A 26,988-nucleotide genomic window follows, 5' to 3' on the forward strand; every position below is an offset into this window, starting at 1 on the left:
ATGGCTCTCTTCACCATCCTGTTCCTCATTCTCTTCATTGGCCTCCTGCTCCTCTGGGGCCGCCCTGCCTCCCGGGGCTGCCTCCCTCCTGGACCCTGGCCTCTGCCCTTCCTGGGGAATGTCTTGCAAATGGACCAGAAGGGTCTCCTCAAGTCTTTCCAGGCGGTGAGATGAAAAGGGCAAAGGGGGTGGAATCATTAAAGAAGGGATTGGCTACCCACTCCAGTATTCTTGTCTGGAGATTTCCAGGGACAGAGGAGCCTGGCTGGCTACACTCCCTGAGATCACAAAGAGCTGGACACAACAGAATGACTAACACTTTCATTTTATATATAGTAGTGTATATATGTTAATCCAAATTCCCCAATTTATCACACTCCCTTTCCCCACTAGGTAACTGTAAGTTTGTTTTCTATATCTGTAACTCAATTTCTGTTTTGTAAACAGGCCCGTTGTACCATTATTTTAAAGATTCAATGTATATGTGACACCATATATTTGTTTTTCTGTGTCTGACTTACTTTGCTCAGGATGACAATTTTGAGGTCCATCTATGTTGCTGAAAATGACATTACTTCATTGTTTTTTATGGCTGAGTAATATACCACTGTATATATGTATCACATCTTTTTTACCCACTCCTCTATCTATGGGCATTTACGTTGTCTCCATGTCCTGGCTATTGTAGACAGTGCTGCAGTAAACACTGGGGGCCATTTATCTTTTCAACTTATGGTTTTCTTTGGATGTATGCCCAAGACTGGGATTCCTGGGTCATAAGGCAACTTTATTTTTAGTTTTCAGAAGAACATCCATAGTGTTCCCCATACTGGCTAGACCAATTTACATTCTTACCAACAGTGTGGGAGGTTTCCCTTTGGAGAGAGACATTTGAATAGACATGAGACTTTGAGCTGTGATACTGTGTGGGTTGGGAGGGAGAGATTCTATAGCTTGGATGTGGGGAGTCTCTGTAATTCTTTTTTTTTTTTAATTTATTTATTTTAATTGGAGGCTAATTACTTTACAATATTGTAGTGGTTTTTGCCCTACATTGACATGAATCAGCCATGGGTGTACCTGTGTTCCCCATCATGAACCCCCTCCCACCTCCCTCCCCATCCCATCCCTCTGGGTCATCCCAGTGCACCAGCCCTGAGCACCCTGTCTCATGCATCGAACCTGGACTAGTGATCTGTTTCACATATGATATTATACACGTTTCAGTGCTATTCTCTCAGATCATCCCAGCCTCGTCTTCTCCTACAGAGTCCAAAAGACTGTTATATACATCTGTGTCTCTTTTGCTGTCTCGCATATAGGGTTATCGTTACCATCTTCCTAAATTCCATATATATGTGTTAGTATACTGTATTGGTGTTTTTCTTTCTGACTTACTTCACTCTGTATAATAGGCTCCAGTTTCATCTACCTCATTAGAACTGATTCAAATGCATTCTTTTTAATAGCTGAGTAGAGACATTACTCTGCCAACAAAGGTCCGTCTAGTCAAGGCTATGGTTTTTCCTGTGGTCATGTATGGATGTGAGAGTTGGACTGTGAAGAAGGCTGAGCGCCAAAGAATTGATGCTTTTGAACTGTGGTGTTGGAGAAGACTCTTGAGAGTCCCTTGGACTGCAAGGAGATCCAACCAGTCCATTCTGAAGGAGATCAGCCCTGGGATTTCTTTGGAAGGAATGATGCTAAAGCTGAAACTCCAGTACTTTGGCCACCTCATGCGAAGAGTTGACTCATTGGAAAAGACTCTGATGCTGGGAGGGTTTGGGGGCAGGAGAAGAAGGGGATGACAGAGGATGAGATGGCTGGATGGCATCACTGACTCGATGGACGTGAGTCTCAGTGAACTCTGGGAGTTGGTGTTGGACAGGGAGGCCTGGCGTGCTGCGATTCATGGGGTCGCAAAGAGTCGGACACGACTGAGCGACTGATCTGATCTGATCTCAATATTCCATTGTGTATATGTACCACAGCTTTCTTATCCATTCATCTTCCGATGGACATCTAGGTTGCTCCCATGTCCTGGCTATTACAAACAGTGCTGCGATGAACATCGGGGTACACATGTCTCTTTGAAGTCTGGTTTCCTCACTGTGTATGCCCAGCAGTGGGACTGCTGGGTCATATGGCAGTTCTATTTCCAGTTTTTTAATGAATCTCTACACTGTTCTCCATAGTTGCTGTACTAGTTTCCATCCCCACCAACAGTGTAAGAGGGTTCCCTTTTCTCCACATCCTCTCCAGCATTTATTGTTTGTAGATTTTTGGATAGCAGCTATTCTGAGTGGTGTGAGATGGTACCTCATTGTGATTTTGATTTGTATTTCTCTGATAATGAGTGATGTTGAGCATCTTTTCATGTGCTTGTTAGCCATCTGTATGTTTTCCTTGGATGTCTGTTTAGTTCTTTGGCCCATTTTTTGATCAGGTGGTTTATTTTTGTGGAATTGAGCTGCACAAGCTGCTTGTATATTTTTGAGATTAATTCTTTGTCAGTTACTTCGTTTGCTATTATTTTCTCCCATTCTTAAGGCTGTCTTTTCATCTTACTTAGTTTCCTTTGTTGTGCAAAAGCTTTTAAGTTTAATTAGGTCCCATTTGTTTATTTTTGCTTTTATTTCCATTACTCTGGGAGGTGGGTCATAGAGGACCCTGCTGCGATTTATGTCAGAGAGTGTTTTGCCTATGATTTCCTCTAGCAGTTTTATAGTTTCTGGTCTTACATTTAGATCTTTAATCCATTATGAGTTTATTTTTGTGTATGATGTTAGAAAGTGTTCTAGTTTCATTCTTTTACAAGTGGTTGACCAGTTTTCCCAGCACCACTTGTTAAAGAGATTGTCTTTTCTCCATTGTATATTCTTGCCTCCTTTGTCAAAGATAAGGTGTCCATAGGTGCATGGATTTATCTCTGGGCTTTCTATTTTTTTCCATTGATCTCTATTTCTGTCTTTGTGCCAGTACCATACTGTCTTGATGACTGTAGCTTTATAGTATAGGTTGATTCCTCCAGTTCCATTCTTCTTTCTCAGGATTGTTTTGGCTATTCAAGGTTTTTTGTATTTCCATACAAATTGTGAAATTATTTGTTCTAGTTCTGTGAAAAAATACCACTGGTAGCTTGATAGGGATTGCATTGAATCTATAGATTGCTTTGGGTAGTATACTCATTTTCACTATATTGATTCTTCCAATCTATGGACATGGTATATTTCTCCATCTATTACTGTCCTCTGTGATTTCTTTCATTAGTGTTTTATAGTTTTCTATATATAGGTCTTTTGTTTCTTTAGGTAGATATATTCGTAAGTATTTTATTCTTTTCATTGCAATGGTGAATGGAATTGTTTCCTTAATTTCTCTCTCTGTTTTCTCATTGTTAGTGCATAGGAATGCAAGGGATTTCTCTATGTTAATTTATATCCTGCAACTTTACTGTATTCATTGATTAGCTCTAGTAGTTTTCTGGTGGAATCTTTAGGGTTTTCTATGTAAAGGATCATGTCATCTGCAAACAGTGAGAGTTTTACTTCTTCTTTTCCAATCTGGATTCCTTTTATTTCTTTTTATGCTCTGATTGCTGTGGCCAAAACTTCCAAAACTATGTTGAATAATAGTGGTGAGAGTGGGCACCCTTTTCTTGTTCCTGACTTTAGGGGAAATGCTTTCAATTTTTCACCATTGAGGATAATGTTTGCTGTGGGTTTGTGATATATAGCTTTTATTATGTTGAGGTATGTTCCTTCTATTCCTGCTTTCTGGAGGTTTTTTTTTTTTTTTATCATAAATGGATGTTGAATTTTGTCAAAGGCATTCTCTGCATCTATTGAGATAATCATATGGTTTTTATATTTCAATTTGTTAATGTGGTGTATTACATTGATTGATTTGAAGATATTAAAGAATCCTTGCATCCCTGGGATAAAGCCCAGTTGATCATGATGTATGATCTTTTTAATATGTTGTTGGATTCTGTTTGCTAAATTCTGTTAAGGATTTTTGCATCTATGTTCATCAGTGATATTGCCTGTAATTTTCTTTTTTTGTGGCATCTTTGTCAGGTTTTGGTATTAGGGTGATGGTGGCCTCATAGAATGAGTTTGGAAGTTTACCTTCCTCTACAATTTTCTGGAAGAGTTTGAGTAGGATAGGTGTTAGCTCTTCTCTAAATTTTTGATAAAATTCAGCTGTGAAGCTGTCTGGTCCTGGGCTTTTTTTTTTTTGCTGGAAGATTTCTGATTACAGTTTTGATTTTCATGCTTGTGATGGGTCTGTTAAGATTTTCTATTTTTTCCTGGTTCAGTTTTGGAAAGTTAATTTTCTTAGAATTTGTCCATTTCTTTCAAGTTGTCCATTTTATTGGCATATAGTTGCTGATAGTAGTCTCTTATGATCCTTTGTATTTCTGTGTTGTCTGTTGTGATATCTCCATTTTCATTTCTAATTTTGTTGATTTGATTCTTCTCCCTTTGTTGCTTGATGAGCCTGGCTAATGGTTTGTCAATTTTATTTATCTTCTCAAAGAACCAGCTTTTAGCTTTGTTGATTTTTGCTATGGTCTCTTTTGTTTCTTTTGCACTTATTTCTGCCCTAATTTTAAAGATTTCTTTTCTTCTACTAACCCTGGGGTTCTTCATTTCTTCCTTTTTTAGTTGCTTTAGGTGTAGAGTTAGGTTATTTATTTGACTTTTTTCTTGTTTCTTGAGGTAAGTCTGTACTGCTATGAACCTTCCCCTTAGCACTGCTTTTACAGTGTCCCATAGGTTTTGTGTTGTAGTGTTTTCATTTTCATTCATTTCTATGAATATTTTGATTTCTTTTTTGATTTCTTCTGTGATTTGTTGGTTATTCAGAAGCGTGTTGTTTAGCCTCCATATGTTGGAATTTTTAATAGTTTTTATCCTGTAATTGACATCTAATCTTACTGCTTGTGGTCAGAAAAGATTCTTGGAATGATTTCAATTTTTTTGAATTTATCAAGGCTAGATTTATGGCCCAGGATGTGATCTATCCTGGAGAAGGTTCTGTGTGCACTTGAGAAAAAGGTGAAATTCATTGTTTTGTGGTGAAATGTCCTATAGATATCAATTAGGTCTAACTGGTCCGTTGTATCATTTACAGTTTGTGTTTCCTTGTTAATTTTCTGTTTAGTTGGTCTATTCATAAGTGTGAGTGGGGTATTAAAGTCTCCCACTATTATTGGGTTATTGTTAATTTCCCCTTTCATACTTCTTAGCACTTGCCTTACATATTGCAGTGCTCTTATGTTGGGTGCCTATATATTTATAATTGTTATATCTTCTTCTTGGATTGATCCTTGATCATTATGTAGTGACCTTCTTTGTCTCTTTTCACAGCCTTTATTTTAAAGTCTATTTTATCTGATATAAGTATTGCTACTTCTGCTTTCTTTTGGTCTCCATTTGCATGAAATATCTTCTTCCAGCCTTTCACTTTCAGCCTGTATGTGTGCCTTGTTTTGAGGTGGGTCTCTTGTAGACAGCATATATAGGGGTCTTGTTTTGCATCCATTCAGCCAGTCTTTGTCTTTTGGTTGAGGCATTCAACCCATTTACATTTAAGGTAATTATTGATAAGTATGATCCCATTGTCATTTACTTTGTTGTTTTGGGTTTGAGTTTATACACCCTTTCTGTGTTTCCTATCTAGAGAAGATCCTTTAGCATTTGTTGAAGAGCTGGTTTGGTGGTGCTGAATTCTCTGAGCTTTTGCTTGTCTGTAATGCTTTTGATTTCTCCTTCATATTTGAATAAGATCCTTACTGGGTACAGTAATCTGGGTTGTAGGTTTTTCTCTTTCATCACTTTAAGTATGTCCTGCCATTCCCTTCTGGCCTAAAGAGTTTCTTTTTTTTGGGGGGGGGGGGTCGAGAGGCTCAGACATGTCTCCACGAAGGGACGCAGTCTGACACCAACTTTATTCAGCATCTTATATTTATACAGAAAAGCGTGAGAAAGACAAGACAGTTGACATTTTTTCTTGGTTGGCCTATACATCTTACAAACAGTCACAAGAAATCTTGAGAGCATGGGAATGGCTCCCTGTTATTATTTATTACACCAGATAACATTTCCCTGTGCGTGAGAAGTTTGCACAGAACTCCAGGTGCCTGCAGTAAATAAGGGCCTAATCTCTGGGGTGGTGGGACAGAGAGCTATGTTTGCAAGCAAACCCTCAAGAACTGAGGCAGCTCCCAGAGCTGTGTCCTTCGGACAAAGGACCCCGTTCTCACGGGTAACTCCCCGCATCTCCCCCTTTCTTTTTATATAGGCTCATGCTTATGTTCCTTTAACCGCAGACCATTTCCATAGATGGAAGCCTTTATCATCCATAGATCATCAATCAGTTTTTTAATTAAACAAGGTGCAAGAAATAAAACAGTTAAAATTATTAAGAATAGTCCTCCTATGGCTGCTCCCAAGTACCAAATACTATTGACAGTAGGTACATGTCGAAAAAGTTCTTTAACAAAAGACTCAGCTCTTTTTGCAACATCCAAATCAGGTCTGGGTGCATTTTCAATGTTCATTATTTCCTGATGTAGATGCAGCAAATCTAAGGAAATATTTTCATTATGCCAAATACCTTCTAAATGAGCTTTCACCTTATCCCAAGCAGTTATACTACCATTATATTTTTGGGGAGTAACACAGATCCATTGAAAATAAGCATGACATTGTACTCGTAATCTCAACTTTATACTTTGAACCTCTTTACCTAAAAATTTTACAACATCATAAAGGGCATTCAATCAATCCTCTAGCTTTTTGTCAATATCTTCTTGAGTCCCCAGGGCAACGGATGCATTTTGTGCCAGATTATTAACATAAGTTGCAGTTTGCACTGATTGTGCCAAGGACAGGGCTGCAGTAATCGAGGAAGCAATAAGAGTTACCAAAGCTACAAATTCCAGAATTATTAACCCTATTCCCCTGTGATAACGCATTAAACCACCCTCTACTTCTCTCCAAAGTTCAAGTCCCCTTTCATCATACCAAGACCCATTAATCTTTACAGGAACCATAACAAAAGCAGGGTGTCTTAAGACTAGAACCCTAGTTTGATTAGTAATTCCCCTAACACAGTTAGTCAAAGTACAATTGTTACAAGTTACATTATAATTTCGTAACCAGGTTGTATTTTTACAGATCCTACTAGTAAAGCATAAGGGTGAGGCACACATGCACGAGGGTATCTCATGGTGAGATTCCACAAATAACCGTGTCTCACTTTTGATCCCACCTGAAGGTAGGAACCCTCACATCCAAGGGTGGCAGCTAGTTTCCAGATTTCTGTTTGGAACACTTTAGAGCCACCCAAGTTCCAAATACGGGATGCAAAGTTCCTATTATCTTGAGCTCCAGGGTTTCAGGCCGAGTCTGGAGACCAGTCCCACAATGACTCATTTGTCCCAAATATGTTATAAACCATAGCAGTTCCATCTCGACACAGTTTCCATGGTGCAGCAGTGACCCTTCCTCTTGTTCCAAGGTCGCAGAAAGGGATATCTAAAGGACCAGTTCCATTACGACGTTGAGGAATTCCAGATTCTTTCGTTACTCCAGGAATATACAGGCTCCAACCATTGTCATAATCAGCATATCCGGACTCCCCAACAAAAAGACATCCTGTTGAATTAAAATATCTTTCCGGCAGCCAGCGCGGCACTTCGGCATCCTCAATCTTGGCGGGCAGCAGCCGTCGTCGCGCTCCGATTCTCGAGTCCCTGTTTTGGGCGCCGGCCTGAAGAGTTTCTATTGAAAGATCAGCTGTTATCCTTATGGGAATCCCCTTGTGTGTTATTTGTTGCTTTTCCCTCACTGCTTTTAATATTTGTTCTTTGTGTTTGATCTTTGTTAATTTGATTAATATGTGTCTTGGAGGTGTTCACCTTGGGTTTATCCTGTTTGGGACTCTCTGGGTTTCTTGGGCCTGGGTGACTATTTCCTTTCCCATTTTAGGGAAGTTTTCAACTATTATCTCCTCAAGTATTTTCTCATGGCCTTTCTTTTTGTCTTCTTCTTCTGGGACACCTACGATTCGAATATTGGGGCATTTAACATTGTCCCAGAGGTCCCTGAGGTTGTCCTCATTTCTTTTAATTCTTTTTTTTCTTTTTTCCTCTTTGCTTCATTTATTTCTACCATTCTATCTTCTACCTCACTTATCTTATCTTCTGCCTCCATTATTCTACTGTTGGTTCCCTCCAGAGTGTTTTTGATCTCATTTGTTGCATTATTCATTATTGATTGACTCTCTTTAATTTTTCTAGGTCCTTGTTAAACATTTCTTGCATCTTCTCAATCCTTGTCTCCAGGCTATTTATCTGTAACTCCATTTTGTTTTCAAGATTTTGGATCATTTTTACTATCATTATTCTGAATTATTTTTTAGGTAGACTCCCTTTCTCCTCCTCTTTTGTTTGGTTTGGTGGGTATTTATCCTGTTCCTTTACCTGCTGAGTATTTCTCTGCCTTTTCATCTTGTTTAGATTGCTGTGTTTGGGATGGCCTTTCTGTATTCTGGCAGTTTGTGGTTCCTCTTTACTGTGGAGATTCCTCCCTGTGGTGGGGTTGGGCGAGTGGTTTGTCAAGGTTTCCTGGTTAGGGAAGCTTGCATCAGTGTTCTGGTGGGTGGAGCTGGATTTCTTCTCTCTGGAGTGCATTGAAGTGTCCAGTAGTGAGTTTTGAGATGTTTATGGGTTTGGTGTGACTTTGGGCAGCCTGTATATTGAAGCTCAGGGCTATGTTCCTGCATTGTGGTAGAATTTGCATGTTATGTCTTGCTCTGGAACTTGTTGGCTCTTGGGTGGTGCTTGGTGATAAGGCTTTTGGATGAGCTCTTATCGATTGATGTTCCCTGAGTCAGAGTTCTCTGGTGTTCTCGGGTTTTAGGCTTAAGCCTCCTGCCTCTGGTATCAGTCTTATTCTTACAGTAGCCTCAAGACTTCTCCATGCATACAGCACTGATGATAAAACATCTAGGTTAATGGTGAAAGGATTCTCCACAGTGAGGAACACCCAGAAAGGTTCACAGACTTACCATGGAGAAGAGAAGAGGGAGGAGGGAGATAGAGGTGACCAGGAGGAGAAGAGGGGAATCAAAAGGGGAGAGAGCAATCTAGCCAGTAATCAATTTCCTATGTGCTCTCCACAGTCTGGAACCCTCAGAGAGGTTCACAGAGTTACATAGAAAAGAGAAGAGGGAGGAAGGAGATAGAGGTGACCAGGAGGAGAAGAGGGGGAATCAAAAGGAGAGAGACAGATCTAGGCAGTAATCAGTTCCCTAAGTGTTTTCCACAGCCCAGAACACACAAAGAGATTCACAGAGTTGGGTAGAGAAGAGGAGGAGGGAGGAGATAGAGGTAACCTGGGAGAGAAAAAGAGAGTCAAAAGGGGGAGAGAGTAATCAAGCCATTAATCACACTCCTAAGTAAACAAGGGTGCTGAAGATTGGATTCTTAAAGGTACAAAATTGACAACAAATACCAAAAAGCAAAGATTAAAAATCCAGAGTAGAGGTTAGACTCTCAAAAATACAATATTAAAAAAACAAAACAAAATCACAAAAATTATTAAAAATATATATGAAGTTTGCTTCAAAAATAGGGTCTTTTTTTTTAAGGTAATAGTAGGTTATAAAAATGAAAATTAAAGGAGCAATAGAGGACTTTAAAATTTTTTTTAATTTAAAAAAATTTAAAAAATGATAATAGTAAAAATATATCTAGGATTTTCTCTGGAGCTGTTGCAGGCAGTGTGGGGTCAGTTCAGTCTCAGATAGTTTCTTGCTTCAGCTTATACTTCTCAAGATCTATAGGCCCCTTCCAATGTAGTCGGTGCTAACTACAGGGCTTTAATCTGTTGCACCTGTCACTTCCAAAGCAGTTCCCTCTGTTTATTTTGGCTTCTTCTGTTTGCAGGTCTCTTTAGTGTCTAATTTCTGCCCTGACACAAGGGGGCGAAGGTGGTCACTTATTTAGGCTCACTTGTTCAATCGTGCTGTGGGGAGGGAGGAACACTGCAAACAAATATCACTGGCATGTGTGGGGAGTGCTCACAGTCTCGGCCACACTGCGTTTGCCCCCACTCATGGCATGTGTGCTTTCCCAGTCTACACTGCTCAGGCTCCAGTCTACACTTTAGCTACACTAAAGAGCTCAGGCTTTTCAGGGGAACTGTCTAAAGTGCGCCCTGGGTTGTGCGCACTTCCCAGGTCTAAGCCGCTCAGGTTCAGGTTCTCAGGTACTCCACAAAGGTGCAGACTCGATTCGGCCTGTGTTTTGTGCCCTTCCCAGGTCTGAGCAGCTCGGGGACCAGGTGCTTGGAGAGCGCACTCTCCCCAGGTAGTGGGTGTGTCTTATCACCTCCCCTGCCCCAGCCACTCGGTTTCCTGGGTACACAGCAGGCACGCCATCTCAGGTGTACTGTGTGTCTCTTCTGGGGAGCTGATCTCTGGCTGCGACCCTCCCGGCGGATGTCAACTGTCCAGAATCCCAGGAAGTCTTGGTTAGCAACTGGGAGCCTGCTTGCAGTTTGGTAGAGGATGCCATCTCTGGGGCCAAGATTGCCCCTTTCCAGCTCTGGCTGCCACCTGCCTGCCTCCCTGCCTCCGGCAGGGGATGGGCCGGTCCGCAGCTGGCTAGGTCTCCTCTGGTATTAGCTTAGTCCTTTGTTCTGTGAGCGGGCCCTGCAGTGCCTTATGTTAGGGCTTTTTTGTGGGATAGTTCTCTCTCTCTCTTTTTTCCCCCTCACTCTCTCTCTGGCTATTTCACAGTTCGGGTTGCTATCTCACATTAGCTCCCTCAGATTGCCCTCAGGGCATTCAGGCCCGTTCCTTACCCTAAGCAATGCAGCCCGTGCCTCCCTGTTCAGCCCCTGCTTGCTGGTGGTAGATGCGAGTGTCTGGGCTACTTCTCTGCTGGGAGTTGCCGTTAGGCACGTAATCTGTGGGGTTTATTTATTTATTTATTTATTTTTCCTCCTGGTTATGTTGCCCTCTGAGATTCCAAAACTCCCCACAGACCCGCTGGTGAGACGGTTTCCTGGTGCTTGGAAACTTCTCCTCTTTTAAGACTCCCTTCCTGGGATGGATCTCATCCCTAACTCTTTTGTCTCTCTTTTTATCTTTTATATTTTGTCCTACCTCCTTTTGAAGACAATGGGCTGCCTTTCAGGGTGCCTGATGTCTTCTGCCAGTGTTCAGAAATTTTCTCAGCGTTCAAATGTTCTTTTGATGAACTTGTCAAGGAGAAAGTGGTCTCCCTGTCCTATTCCTCCACCATCTTAGGACCATGCCCTCTGTAATTCTTAAAAGCAAGGCTGGGAGGGCTCAGGGTAAAGTCAACAGAGGCAGATGCTTGGGATCAGGTGATATATGTGAGGTTCGGAGGAAACCATAGAGTTCTAGTCTTTGCTCTTCCCTAATGGGGCTGCAGCCTGCAGGGTAGGCTAACTGGGAGGTGTGATCCAGGGGTGAGGTGGAGATCCTTCTCTTGAGTCAGAGAGTGAGACCTGGACTCTGCCCCCACAGCTGCGGGAGAAATATGGGGATGTCTTTACCATCTATCTGGGGTCTCGGCCTGCTGTCATCCTGTGGTGGTACGAAGCAATGAAGGAGGCTCTGGTGGATCAGGCCGAGGCATTCTCTGGCCGAGGGCACATCGCCATCATTGACCCTGTCTTCCAGGGAACAGGTGAGTGGGGGATGAGGGTGAGGATTAGGGAGGGGAGGAGGGAACATCCAATGTGTCTTCTCAACCTTCCCTCCACACCCCACCATCAGGTGTGGTCTTTGCCAATGGAAAGTCATGGAAGGTTCTACGGCGATTCTCTGTGACCACGATGAAGGACTTTGGGATGGGGAAGCAGAGTATTGAGGAAAGAATCAAGGAGGAGGCTCAGTGTCTGGTGGAGGAGCTTCAGAAGTCCCAGGGTGAGTGCAGGCTGGGTGGAGGTGGGGATGAGATGGGGTAAGAGAGAGGGAGAGGGCATGTGACTGATAAAGAGAGATCCAGAGACAAAGACAAAGAGAGGCAGAAACAGCTTCAGATAAAGAGAGGAGAAGGAGATAGAGACAGAAAAAGAGAAAGAGAATGAGGAAAAACAGAGACAGAGACTAGCAAAGAGAGAGGGAGAGGCAGAGAAAGTAGACAGAAGCACAGAGAGCACAGAGAGAAACACAGCAAAAGCAAGACAGAGAGATATGGAGAAGGTGACACAATAAATCTAGGAACAGAAGCTGCAAGGAAAAGTGAAAGCAAAAAGTAAAGGGAGTAGGGAGTTATTAAAGTCAGGGGAACACAGAATGTCAATGAGGTTAAGGAGAGGGGCTACAAAGATGTGGCAAGAGAACAGAGAAGGAGTGAGTCTGAAAGGAAGAGTGAATGAAAAGGCCAGAGAAAGTCAGCCCAAGACATAGAACAAGAAAAGCAACAAGAGACTCAGAGGTGAAGACTTTCAGAAAGAAAATCTTAGATACCCAATGAAAACCCAGTCAGCCAAGACAAAGACAAAGAAACTAATCAAAGAAGCTAGGATGAGATGGCACCAGTCAGGTCAGAGCCAACCAGGACTGTGCAGGGGACCCCTCCCCCCATGACAGACCTCTCTCCTCAGGGGCCTACCTGGATCCTCATTTCCTCTTTAACGCCATCACCGCCAACATAATCTGCTCCATTGTCTTTGGTGAGCGCTTTAATTACCAGGACCCTAGACTATTACAGCTGCTACATTTACTTAATGAAATCTTCATCATTATCTGCTCCTTCTATACCCAGGTGAGTCATCAACTGCATAGTGGGCCAGCAATTAGGGTGGTGGACCCCAGGAAGAGATCAGATACTTTCTGTCCTGAACACTAAACATGGAAGGTTTAGTGGCCCTCCCAGGTGAGACCATCCGTCAGTTTGGGGGTCTGAATCAGGCCTTGGACAGGACGGGCTTCGAGAGAAGGAACCTCAGTAGATGTGAGAGTGACTGGGGCTGGGTGCAGAGGTCCATGCACCACTGTTTGTGTGTGTGTTTGTGTGAGTGTGTGTGTGTGTGTGTGTATGAGTGTGCGCATGCACATTCAGTTGGGAGGCACACCCTCCAAGTCCACAGGGTGAACGATGCCCTTTAGATGTTGCTACGTGTGCAGCTCAGAGCATCAACACTCACAGAACCAGCCAAGTGAATACAATGGGTTCTGCACCTTGTCTGCTGCCTTGTAGATGTTTGAAATCTTCCCGGGCATCTTGAAACACTTTCCTGGCACACACACCCGCTTGTACAGCATGATTGAAGAAGTGAAAGATTTTATCACTGAGAACATGGAGAGGCACCAGAAGATGCTGGATCCCAGTGGCCCTAAGGACTTCATTGATTCCTTCCTGCTTCGCATGGACAAGGCAAGACCTGCACAGGATATGCGTTGGGGATGGGAAACAGAGCGATGGAAACTGTACTGACATTGAACTAATATCTTTGGGTGTGATGTATGTGTTCTTTAAACGTTGAAGTAGTTCCCTAAGGATTAGCAAGAAAGCCAAGATCCATAATCCCCCACCATTTTCCCCTATGCCTCTCCAAGTCTTCCTCCCAACAGCCTTTAAAGAGCTGGTAACTAAGCAGTTAACATGTGTCCAGTAAGCTTTCTCTGAGACACAGCTCAGGCCTTCCCCGAGCTGTGACAGAGTCAAGTCTGTTCTGATTGGTCAAGCTCCATGTATATTCAGATTGATAAAGACCAATGTCTGTTCTGATTAGTGCAGGCCAATGTCTGTTCTGATTGGTCTGGCAAGAGCCATACCAGTTGTTAAATATGGACAAGGTGAGGGCTGCCCTGGGGGAGCCCGAAAGAGAGTGATAGACACACTACTGACATTGAGCTAGTATCTTTGTGTGGGATGTATGTGTTCTTTAAATGTTGAAATACTTCCCTAAGGATTAGCAAGCAGTCCATGGTCCAGTCCCTCCCCTCTATTCCTTTCTAATCCTCTCCAAGCCTTCCTTCTGGAATGCTTTTAAAGAGATTAACACCAAGCAGTTAACATGTGGCCCAGTAAGCTTACTCTGAGATGGATCTCACTCCTTCCCTCAATTCTGAGACACAGAAATGAGTCTGTTCTGATTAGTCAGAAGCCCACATCTGTTCTAACTGATTGAGACCAATGTCTGTTCTGGAAAGTGCCTACTAGTTGTTAAATATGTTCAGCAATATCCCTGGAATGTAAGCTGCAAAGGCCAATCGGGAGTGCAATGACACCCAAGGACAGAGAAAATCAACAACAGCAGTGACATCAACAAATTAACCTCTAACTTGCATTGAGCTTATCATACATTATCAAAGTAACTCCATAAGGATGTGCTAAGGCACCAAGAGGTTATATTCCTTGCCCAAATACACACAGCTGGTAAATGTTAGGGCCAGAATTTGAAGTCCAGGCACTTTTACTCTGGAGCTCACCCTTTTGGTACCTTTTTGGCCTTGATTAGAGAAAAAAAGTTTCAAGAAAAAGAATAACTGGCACAGAGGAACATGGTGTTGGTAGGGAGACAAGAAGACTCAGAAACTGGGAATTTCTGCAGGGGGAAAATGTTAAGAATCACCCATCTCCATCTCTAGGAGCGCTTAGATCCTGAGAGTGAGTTTCACCAGAAGAATCTCGTTCACACGGTGCTCTCACTGTTCTTTGCTGGTACAGAGACCTCCAGCTCCACACTCTGCTTTGGGTTTCTACTCCTTCTTAAGAACCCTGGTGTCTTAGGTGAGCTGGGCTTATGGCAGGTGGGGGCAGGGGAGGAATGAGGGTCTCTAAGGCCATGCTGGAAGGCTGATAGGCTAAGACAGATAACTTCTGTCCTGAGGATCTGGGGGGAAAAAAAAAAAAACAAAAACAAACAAACAAAAACACCCCAAGGGCTTTCCTCGTAGCTCAGCTGGTAAAGAATCCTCCTGCAATGGGGGAGACCTGGGTTGGATCCCTGTGTTGGGAAGATCCTCTGGAGGAGGGCATAGCAACCCACTCCAATATTCTTGCCTGGAGAATCCTCATGAACAGAGGAGTCTGGTGGGCTATAGTACATGGGATTGCAAGGAGTCATACGTGACTGAGCAACTAAGCACAGCACATAGGCATTTGTAACTTGTAATAAAAGTTTGCTAGAGACAAAGCTCTTTAAAGTTGACAAAGCACTTTAGGATTTACTTTACAAAGAATTTTTCATTCAGGCAAACACTGTCTGGTGTAGAAGGTGTTTGTACTTATGAAGTGTTTTGCAATCTGCCCTGAGTGATGGTGGGGTGCCTTCTGGTTTTCAAAGACTGGTCCTGACATAAAGCATTACCTTTTACAGTGCATTTTGCTGTCTACTAAAGTACAGGATTCTTGCCAACTACTCTTTGAGGTGGACTAAGAACTTGACTTTTTAATATATATTGCCAAATTACAACTAATTAAAAAGCACCTTCATTGGTTCTCATGTTGATGTCTGCAGATCAGACTTGGAGAAACTCTCACCTCATCAAACTCCATTGTTTCATAAGAATGAATTTAAGGCCAGCCTGAGGAAATGACTTATCTAAAATCATATAGTGCGTGAGTGAGACAAAAGGAGATGACACCAGTTTCAGCTACAACTCATTTTTAGTTGGAAAAGCAAAAAACACCATTAAGTGTTGAATGAATTTCCACCCACCCATCCTTACCCAAGTTACCCCCTGTCACAACTCATAACTAGAGTAGAAATAACAGATAAGACTTCTTCACAAACAAGATTCTAACTTTCTTTTTTGATGCTTTCATTGAGAGGAATGATAACCCAATATCTTAGAAAAGAATTTACAAGACCCTCTCATCAGTCTGCAGGTCATTTTCAGGTCACTTGGTTGAGTCCACTGTTATGGGCATTTATTGACATATGCTCCTCCCACCTGAACTGTTCTCAGAGAAAGTCCAGGCAGAAATTGACAGAGTGATTGGTGCACACTGCCTCCCAACTCTGGAAGATCGGGCAAAAATGCCTTATACAGATGCCGTCATCCACGAGATTCAGAGATTCAGTGACCTAGTCCCTGTTGGTGTCCCCCACTCTGTCATCAAGGACACTCACTTCCGAGGATATTACCTCCCCAAGGTGAGACCAGCAGGGTCACAAATCTTGATTGTAGGTGCTGTCTGCCTCCAATCCTATGGTTTATATCTGGTTGTTGGACTGTGATAAGAATTTTCATTTCCAGATTTCTATGGAAGAGAAGAGATTTTACAAATATACTGAAGTCTTCTTTCTTTTGTTCAGTCATATTTATTACCTTTACAGGGTATTAGGTTTGCTGGAAAAAATAGAATATACTTTTGAAGCTTGTTATACAGTAGAGTTGGTTTTTTTAAATCTTTTAAAATAATTTCTTCTTAATGTTTATATGAATCCATGTGTTTATATATATCCATACACACAACAATTGGCTCATACTGTGGCAGTCACTTTGCAACTGAGTGACCTTGTCTTTCTATGCATCTAGCACAATTTGCAATGTGTGTGTGTGTGTGTGTGTATGTGTGTGTGTATGTGAGTGTGCCTTTCTTTTTTTAATATAACAGTTTGCTGTGGATACATTGTTCAGGTCAATGCCTATGGTTATAACTCTTTTTTTTTTTTTTTTTTTTGTGGGAGCTTACATTGCTGAGCATAGGTGTACCTAGAGGTGATATCCACAGTTTTGAATCACCCAATGAACAGCACCCATCAGGTTATATTCTGGCCCCAGTCTTGGAGTCACCTCTTTATAGGGCTCTGCTGTTAGATGTGAACCTTTTAGTTGATGGATCATAAAGTAGACCAAGGGGTCTTGGGGATGAGGGATCAGGGTGGTTGGTAAGGATACCTGGAAGGATGGGACACTAGCAACCAAATGGGGGAGAGTCATTTAAACATTCCTGCCACCAACTATAGAGCCACACAGAGGATGAAGCTCATTATCAGCTGCGGAGGCACATTAATAGATTCAGCCACTCTTTGTTAATGGTCATTTGGGTCCAAGGTCAGAGAAACACCAGTAAGATGGTACGTGCTGGGAAAGGGCATTAGAGGGCAGACAGACTGAAACCACAATCACAGAAAAGTAACCAATCTAATCACATGGACCACAGTCTTGTGTAACTCAATGAAACTATGAGCCATGCCGTCTATGGCCACCCTAGATGGATGGGTCGTGGTGGAGAGTTCTAACAAAACAAAGTCCACTGGAGAAGGGAATGGTAAACCACTTATTCTTGCCTTGAGAGCCCAATAAACAGTATGAAAAGGCAAAAAGATAGAACACTGTAAGATGAACTCCCCAGGTCGATAGGTGCCCAATATGCTACTAAAGATCAGTAGAGAAATAACCCGAAAAGAATGAAGAGACAGAACCAAAGCAAAAACAACAACCAGTTGTAGATGTGACTGGTGATGGAAGCAAGGTCCGATGTTGTAAAGAGCAATATTGCATCAGCTCAGTTCAGTTCAGTTCACTCGCTCAGTCGTATCTGATTCTTTGCGACCCCACTAACTGCAGCACACCAGGCCTCCCTGTCCATCACCAACTCCCGGAGTCCACCCAAATCATGTACCTTGAGTCGGTGATGCCATCCAACCATCTCATCCTCTGTTGTCCCCTTCTCCTCCTGCTCTCAATCTTTGCCAGCATCAGGATCTTTTGCAATGAGTCAGCTCTTCGCATCAGGTGGCCAAAGTATTGGAGTTTCAGCTTCAACATCAGTCCTTCCAATGAACACCCAGAACTGATCTCCTTTAGGATGGACTGGTTGGATCTCCTCGCAGTCCAAGGGACTCTCAAGAGTCTTCTCCAATACCACAGTTCAAAAGCATCAATTCTTTGGTGCTCAGCTTTCTTAATAGTCCAACTCTCACATCCATACATGACTACTGGAAAAACCATAGCCTTGACTAGACAGACCTTTGTTGGCAAAGTAATGTCTCTGTTTTTTAATATGCTGTCTAGGTTGGTCATAACTTTCCTTCCAAGGAGTAAGTGTCTTTTAATTTCATGGCTGCTCTCACCATCTGCAGTAATTTTGGAGCCCAGAAAAATAAAGTCTGACACTGTTTCCACTGTTTCCCCATCTATTTCCCATGAAGTGATGGGACCGGATGCCATGATCTTCGTTTTCTGAATATTGAGCTTTAAGCCAACTTTTTCACTGTCCTCTTTCACTTTCATCAAGAAGCTTTTTAGTTCTTCTTTGCTTTCTGCCATAAGGGTGGTGTCATCTGCATATCTGAGGTTATTGATATTTATCTGAGCAATCTTGATTCCAGCTTGTGCTTCCTCCACCCCAGCGTTTCTCATGATGTATTCTGCATATAAGTTAAATAAACAGGGTGACAATATACAGCCTTGACATACTCCTTACCCTGTTTGGAACCAGTCTGTTGTTCCATGTCCAGTTCTAACTGTTGCTTCCTAACCTGCATACAGATTTCTCAAGAGGAAGGTCAGGTGGTCTGGTATTCCCATCTCTTTCAGAATTTCCCACAGTTTATTGTGATCCACACAGTCAAAGGCTTTGGCATAGTCAATAAAGCAGAAATAGATATTTTTCTGGAACTCTCTTGCTTTTTCAATGATCCAGCAGATGTTGGCAATTTGATCTCTGGTTCCTCTGCCTTTTCTAAAACCAGCATGAACATCTGGAAGTTCACGGTTCATGTATTGCTGAAGCCTGGCTTGGAGAATTTTAAGCATTACTTTACTAGCATGTGAGATGAGTGCAATTGTGCGGTAGTTTGAGCCTTCTTTGGCATTGTCTTTCTTTAGGATTGTAATGAAAACTGACCTTTTCCAGTCCTGTGGCCACTGCTGAGTTTTCCAAATTTGCTGGCATATTGAGTGCAACACTTTCACAGCATCATCTTTTAGGATTTGAAAGAGCTCAACTGGAATTCCATCACCTCCACTAGGAACTTGGAATGTTAGGTCCATGAATCAAGGCAAATTGCAAGTGATCAAACAGGAGATGGCAAGAGTGAACGTTGACGTTTTAGGAATCAGCAAACTAAAATGGACTGGAATGGGTGAATTTGACTCAGATGACCGTTATATCTACTACTGTGGGCAAGAATCCCTTAGAAGAAATCGAGCAGCCATCATGGCCAACAAAAGAGTCCGAAATGCAGTACTTGGATGCAGTCTCAAAAAGACAGAATGATCTCTGTTCATTTCCAATGCAAACCATTCAATATCACAGTAATCCAAGCCTATGCCCCAACCAGCAATGCTGAAGAAGCGGAAGTTGAACGGTTCTATGAAGACCTACAAGACCTTCTAGAACTAACACACAAAAAAGATGTCCTTTTCATTATAGAGGACTGGAATGCAAAAGCAGGAAATCAAGAAACACCTGGAGTAACAGGCAAATTTGTCTTTGGAGTACAGAATGAAGCAGGGCAAAGGCTCATAGAGTTTTGCCAAGAGAATGCAAACACCCTCTTCAAACAACACAAGAGAAGACTCTATACATGGACATTGCCAGATTGTCAACACTGAAATCAGATTGATTATATTCTTTGCCATCAAAGATGGAGAAGCTTTATACAGTCAGCAAAAAGAAGACTGAGAGCTGACTGTAGCTCAGATCATGAACTCTTTATTGCCAAATTCAGACTGAAATTGAAGAAAGTAGGGAAAACCACTAGACATTCAGATATGACCTAAATCAAGTCCCTAATGATTACACAATGGAAGTGAGAAATAGATTTAAGTGACTGGATCTTGTAGACAGAGTGCCTGATGAACTATGGATGGAGGTTTGTGACATTGTACAGGAGACCCCATGGAAAAGAAATGCAAAAAAGAAAAATGGCTGTCTAGGGAGGCCTTAAAAATAGCTGTGAAAAGAAGAGAAGTGAAAAGCAAAGGGGAAAAGGAAAGATATTCCCATTTGAATGCAGAGTTCCAAAGAATAGCAAGGAGAGATAAGAAAGCCTCCTTCAGTGATCACTGCAAAGAAATAGAGGAAAACAATAGAATGGGAAAGACTAGAGATCTCTTCAAGAAAAGTAGAGATACCAAGGGAACACTCAGGCAAATATGGGCTCAATAAAGGACAGAAATGGTATGGACCCAACAGAAACAGAACATATTAAGAAAAGGTGGCAAGAATACACAGAAGAACTGTCCAAAAAAGATCTTCACAATGCAGATAATCACGATGGTGTGATCACTCACCTAGAGCCAGACATCTTGGAATGTGAAGTCAAGTGGGCCTTAGACAGCATCACTACGAACAAAGCTAGTGGAGGTGATGGAATTCCAGTTGAGCTCTTTCAAATCCTAAAAGATGATGCTGTGAAATGCTGCACTCAATATGCCAGCAAATTTGGAAAACTCAGCAGTGGCCTCAGAACTGGAAAAGGTCAGTTTTCATTACAATCCTAAAGAAAGGCAATGCCAAAGAATGCTCACACTACTGCACAATTACACTCATCTCACATGCTAGTAAAGTAATGCTCAACATTTTCCAAGCCAGGCTTCAACAATATGTGAACCATGAACTTCCAGATGTTCAAGCTGGTTTTAGAAAAGGCAGAGGAACCAGAGATCAAATTGCCAACATCCGCTGGATCATCAAAAAAGCAAGAGAGTTCCAGAAAAACTTCTATTTCTGCTTTATTGACTTTGACTGTGTGGATCACAATAAACTGTAGAAAATTCTGAAAGAGATAGGAATACCAGACCACCTGACCTGCCTCTTTGAGAAATCTGTATGCAGGTTAGGAAGCAACAGTTAGAACTGGACATGGAACAACAGACTGGTTCCAAATAGGATAAGGAGTATGTCAAGGCTGTATATTGTCACCCTGATTATTTAACTTATATGCAGAATACATCATGAGAAACGCTGGGGTGGAGGAAGCACAAGCTGGAATCAAGATTGCTCGGATAAATATCAATAACCTCAGGTATGCAGATGACACCACCCTTATGGCAGAAAGCAAAGAAGAACTAAAGAGCCTCTTGATGAAAGTCAAAGAAGAAAGTGAAAAAGTTGGCTTAAAGCTCAACATTCAGAAAACTAAGATCATGGTATCTGGTCCCATCACTTCATGGCGAATAGATGGGGAAACAGTGGAAACAGTGTCAGACTTTATTTTTCTGGGCTCCAAAATTACTGTGGATGGTGATTGCAGCCATGAAATTAAAAGACACTTGCTCCTTGAAAGAAAAGCTATGACTAACCTAGATAGCATATTAAAAAGCAGAGACATTACTTTGTCAACAAAGGTCTGTCTAGTCAAAGCTACAGTTTTTCCAGTAGTCATGTATGGATGTGAGAGTTGGACTATTAAGAAAGCTGAGCGCCAAAGAATTGATGCTTTTGAACTGTGGTGTTGGAGAAGACTCTTGAGAGTCCCTTGGACTGCAAGGCGATTCAACCAGTCCATCCTAATGGAAATCAGTTCTGAGTGTTCATTGGAAGGACTGATGTTGAAGCTGAAACTCCAATACTTTGGCCACCTGATGCGAAGAGCTGACTCATTATAAAAGACCATGATGCTGGGAAAGAGTGAGGGCAGGAGGAGAAGAGGATGACAGAAGATGAGATGGTTGAAAAGCATCACCAACTTAGTGGAGATGAGTTTGAGTAAACTCTGGGGTTGGTGATGGACAAGGAGGCCCTAATGTCCATGGGGTCGCAAAGAGTAGGACGCCACTGAGCAACTGAACTGATGAACTGACGGTTCCACTTGTTTTTAACATCCTCTTAAGGCATTACCGTGTACCCCGTCTTGAGCTCTGCCCTCCAAGACCCACGCCACTTTGAGAAGCCAAATACCTTCTATCCTGGCCACTTCCTGGATGCGCAGGGCAACTTCAGGAAGCCGGAAGTCTTCATCCCATTCTCCATGGGTAAGTCCTGCTCTTTCTTCCCCATGAAAATGCCTGCTTGCTCACGCTCTGTGTGTAACTCTCTTTCTTGATCCAACTCCAAACACTAGGTGAACGTTTTTGGGAAAATATGACAATTCTGAAGGATATAGAAAGACATCTACAGAGACAAAGATAGTGTGAAGGGGACAAGAAAGGATGAGGTACAATGGAGGAGGAAGATGGAGACTCAGTGATAGAGATAAAGTGACAGCACAGACACACATGTGCAGGCTCAAAATAACAGACAAGTAAATGATCCATTACCAAGCACCTGTTTTGTGCCAAAATCAGGGAAAGGCATTTTTCACATTTTCTCTGAAAATGAAAATAATCATTATTTTTCTAATTTATACAAAGCAAGAAAGAATAAAATTCAATTTGAAAATCACCTGTAACTTACCACTCAACCACACTTATTAATAACAGAGGATGTCCTTTTATTAGTATGTATACAAACACAAAGGTTTAGATGGATAGATGGATAGATAGGTAGATAAATAGCTACATACATGGATACACAGATAGATACATAGACAATAGGTAAGAAAATGAAAGAAGAGTAAAAAGAAAGGAAGAGAAAAGAAGGAAGATTCGGTGATTTATTTCTTGTTTGTCAATTGTTAATCCAAGCCATGGACTAGTGTGAAGTTCAGAAGGCACTTAAAGAACAGAGATTTAAGGAATATTCGTTCTTGGATTTGCATGTGTGCCCTGATTCAATCAGATTTCCCATGTGGTTCAGTGGTAAGAAATCCACCTGCCAATGCAGGAGACACAGGTTAGATCCCTGGGTCAGGAATATCCCCTGGAGAAGGAAAGGGCAACTCACTCCAGTATTGTTGCCTGGGAAATCCCAAGGACAGAGGAGCCTGGTGAGCTACAGGCCATGGGGTCGTAAAAGAGTCAGACACGACTGAGCAACTATAGAACAACCTAATTCAACCATCTATAAAATAATTCAACTTTTAGTCACTGACTTGAAATTTATCATATTTAAAAAATTTCAATCTGAGTAGATCTAAATCTGGTTCATTTACTGGTCTGTCTTTCTAGCTATATAATACTGCTTGACTATTTCTACCCAAGAAATATGTACTCTTCTTCTATAGATAGTTTTATGTTTTTTTTTTTTTTAACATATTTTGTTTTCCTTCCAAGTATACTTTGGAATTATTCTGTCAAAGTCTCAAAAACTCCCCCTGAAATTTTATTAAGATTAACCTGAATTTGTAGTTTACATTGAATAACTTTGACAGCTTTACAAATTCAAATAACTTTGACAGCCCAGTCTAGAAGGGCTTCCCAGGTTGCTCAGTAGTAAAGAATATGCCTTCCAATGCAGGAGACATGGGTTCGAGTCCTTGGTTGGGAAGATCCCCTGGAAGAAGAGATGGTAACCCACTCCAGTATTCTTGCCAGGGAAACTCCATGGACAGAAGAGCCTGGCAGGCTACAGTCTGTGGGCTCGCACAGAGTTGGACAGGACTGAGCACACACACAGTCAAGAAGATAGCATTTCCTTTGAATCACCTCTATATTAGTTGAATTTTTTTTAAACTAGGTTTTGAATACTTCTAGCTAGATTTATTCCTAAGAAACATGAGAAGAGATTGTTGCTATTGCTGATAGAACCTCTTTGTCAGCTCAGGCTGCCATAATAAAGGGCTATAGATTGGGTGGCTTACACTACAGAAATTCATCTGCTCATATTTCTGGAGCCTGGAGCTCTGCTCTCAGAGAGCCAGCATGGTCAAGTTCTCATGGGGTCTGTCTTCCGGCTCACACATGGCCGCCGTCTTGCTGTGACCTCACGAGGTACAGTGAGGGCTCTGTTATCACTTCCTCTTCTTATAGAACTCAATCCCTTGGAATTGTTTTTACCACATGAGAGCATTCTTCCTCCTTGCCTCCCTCCTTTCCTTCCTTCCTTTCTTCCTCTTTAGTAGCTTTTTCTTCTGATTATAAAGCTAATGTATTGTTGAAAGTTTAGAGAATACAAAACGGTATAATTTTTAAACAAACAAACAAAAAAGAACACTATTCCCTCATGGAGGCCTAAGGAGCTTTTCTAATGAGCTTATCTAAACCTTAAGGGCTTCTCAGGTGGTGCTAGTGGTAAAGAAGTTGCCTGCCAATGCAGGAGAGGTAAAAGACACAGATAGATTCGATCCTTGGGTTGGGAAGATCCCTAGGAGGAGGGCATGGCAACCCACTCCAGTATTCTTGCCTGGTGAATCCCGTGGACAGAGGAGCCTGGTAGGCTACAGTCCATAGGTCACAAACAGTCCAACACAACTGAAGTGACTTAGCAAGCATGCATGCAAACCTAATAACCAGACTTTGCTGGTGGTCGAGTGGCTAAGACCCCAGACTCGCACTGCAGCGGGCATGGGTTCCATCCCTGGTTAGGGAGCTAAGAACTCACATGCCATGAGGGGCGGCCAAAAAGAAAAGATCAACCCAATTACTTTCTAAGATCCTTTCTCCAAATACCATTGCACTGGGAGTTAGGGCTGCAACATATAAATTCTGAAAGGACACGATTAAGTTCACAGCAATTTTTTGATGTAGTATTTTAAATTTTTAGAATAGGTATATCAGAAATCCACTGGTATTTTGAAATGTATATTTCTGTCATAATCAGACAATTTCCTTATATTACTTATACAACTAACCATTTTTCATTCTCTTGGGTTTTCCAAATAATTGGCATTCGCATCTGCAAATGATATTTTGACTTTTTTGTTTCTTGTGTTAAAGTCACATGTTTTCCCTAATATCATGAGCTAACACCTCTGGAATCATGGGAAGTAATAGTAATGACAGTAAAAGTAGTGACTTCTAATTTTAAGGAGAATATTTTTCTTTTCTCTCTTAAGCTTAATGATGGCTATGATCTATTCCAGATATTTTATGGCTATTCTAACATATTTTGTTGTTCAGTCAATAAGTCATGTCTGACTTTTTGTGACCCCATGAACTGTATCATGCCAGGCTTCCCTGTCCTTCACTATCTCCCAGAGTTTGCTCAAACTCATGTCCATTGAGTCAGTGATCCTACCATATATTTTTCTCAGTTCTATTCTCTTTTTTTGGCCACGGCGCATATTTTGTGGGCTCTGAGATCTCTGACTGGGAATTGAACATGTGTCCCCTTCAGTGAAAATGCAGAGTATTAACCCCTGGACTGCCAGAGAAGGTCCCAATTTTCCTCAACTCTAAATGAAATTAAGGAAAGATCTTTTTAATCTCTATTTTACAACAAGATTTTATTTCTTGAAAAATTTGATCAGGATGTTATATTGAGTATTAATCTTTTCAGCTCCTGTCAAGACGATCAAATTGCTTTGCTCCTTTGATGTCTGAGTGTTGACTCATTCTCTCTCTTGTAGAATTGGAAAAAGAGAGGCTCAGGGTTCAGGGGACTTGCCCAAGCCCCTGTAGAAAGTCATGATCTATGGAGGTCAGGGCAGGGCTAAGCTGTTATCTCAGCAACTGAGAGCCAAAAGATTGTTTTCCTGATCATGCAACATGCCCATCCCAAACCATGACAGTCATGTAGAAAAGGTAGTTAACGGAGACTCTATCCTGAAACATGAAGACACAGGGAAAACAGTGTGACATGTATAAGTTTAGCCCTCACTTCATGGGACTAAGAAAATCCCATTCAAGTTCAATGTAGCTGAGATGTTATACACCCAGAGATGATCTTTGAATACTTATGAAGCATAGCGAACTTAGCCACACACACAAGGCAGCTCTCTGGGCTCCTTTCCTTCCCATGAGACTGCGGGTCAACAGGATATAATGGAAACTCTAGCTCAGCCCAGGGACATGCTGGCCTCACCCTTGGTTATCCCAGTGGACACAGCCTGTGCTGAAGTCAGTGGATACTTAGGGCTCCACCACAATGGGACAATTTGTGGTGGTCAAACTCATCGTGCAGGGAGACATGAGTAGGTGTTACGAGAGTCAGAAAAATGGGGGCAAAGATGGACAGAGTGCTAGTCAAGTCTTTATAAGCGTGAAGTGGGCATGACCAGTCAGAACCTCCACAGGTTGGGGTGTGGGGATTGGGTCTGGGAGGCTGACTTTGTTGGCTGCTGATTGTGGGCAGGGCCAAGGAGCTGAGAGGAGGGTCAAGGTGGCCAGAAGAGTGGGGACACTGAGAAGTTTAGACCAAATGATCAGATATAGCTCAATATTTGATCAGCCAGGTGCCTGCCTACTCCAGGGTAGGCCAAAAGTTTCAGCTCCCCTGAACTCCTCTCTCATGGTCCTCATAACTAGAGCATACTGCCACAGATTTCTCCAGAATTTTCACATTTTTTTTTTCTCATAAATTGGCTTAGTTGACAGTATACTTAACCAGAGACACACAAAAAAATGAGACACGAAAGGACTTGGTACCAGGAGGGACAGAGGAGGGCACTGTACTAGATAATCCCAGAGGAGGCAGAACTGAAATATAACTGAGATAGAAATGTGCGAACACTGTTCACCCTATGCCTGCCCCCACTCTCAGCCCCTACTAATGTTGTTGGTGTTGTTGGTACTGAGGACAAGAATAGGATCAGAACACCTCACATGTAAATCTATGTAAATGAACATGCAAATATCCTGGGGTTTTGGGGAATGGGGTAACCAAGTGTTCTCAAATTCAGCTTCATGTTGATAAACTTTTACTTTTTGCTTGTCATCATCTTCTCTGCATACCCCTGCCCTCCTCCTTCTTCAAGCTGAAATAGCTAATTCAGCCCTCAACTTCTGTGCTATGTGACTCCAAAATAGCTCCCTTTTACCTCTCCGATCTTATCCTCCAATCGTACTCCCTCCCTTACACCCACAGGAAAACGCCTCTGTCTGGGTGAGAGCTTGGCCCGCTCAGAGCTCTTCCTCTTCTTGACCACTCTGCTGCAGAACTTCTCTTTGGGGTCTCCCAAGGCCCCTGAAGACATCGACCTCACACCCAGGGAGAATGGGCTGGGGAGACCACCCACTTTGTTCCAGGTCCGCTTCCTGCCCCGCAGATGA

General features: G+C 42.1%; 1 protein-coding gene across 2 annotated transcripts; it reads left to right on the top strand.

The window, feature by feature from the left end:
• LOC113876480 (cytochrome P450 2B4-like) lies at positions 1 to 26,988 on the top strand. Of its 2 annotated transcripts, none has more exons than XM_027515751.1 (10): positions 1 to 165; positions 11,572 to 11,734; positions 11,824 to 11,973; positions 12,657 to 12,817; positions 13,253 to 13,429; positions 14,647 to 14,788; positions 15,970 to 16,157; position 16,341; positions 21,793 to 21,933; positions 26,804 to 26,988. In XM_027515751.1, the coding sequence occupies exons 1-10, from the start codon at positions 1 to 3 to the stop codon at positions 26,986 to 26,988; spliced, it is 1,473 nt and encodes a 490-aa protein (XP_027371552.1). The 2 variants fall into 2 exon arrangements, with proteins under 2 accessions (XP_027371552.1, XP_027371551.1); XM_027515750.1 differs by lacking the exon at position 16,341 and adding an exon at positions 20,906 to 20,913 and having other exon boundaries at positions 21,800 to 21,933.

This window comes from Bos indicus x Bos taurus, chromosome 18 (assembly GCF_003369695.1).
Source record: "Bos indicus x Bos taurus breed Angus x Brahman F1 hybrid chromosome 18, Bos_hybrid_MaternalHap_v2.0, whole genome shotgun sequence".
NCBI classification, from domain to species: Eukaryota; Metazoa; Chordata; class Mammalia; order Artiodactyla; family Bovidae; genus Bos; species Bos indicus x Bos taurus.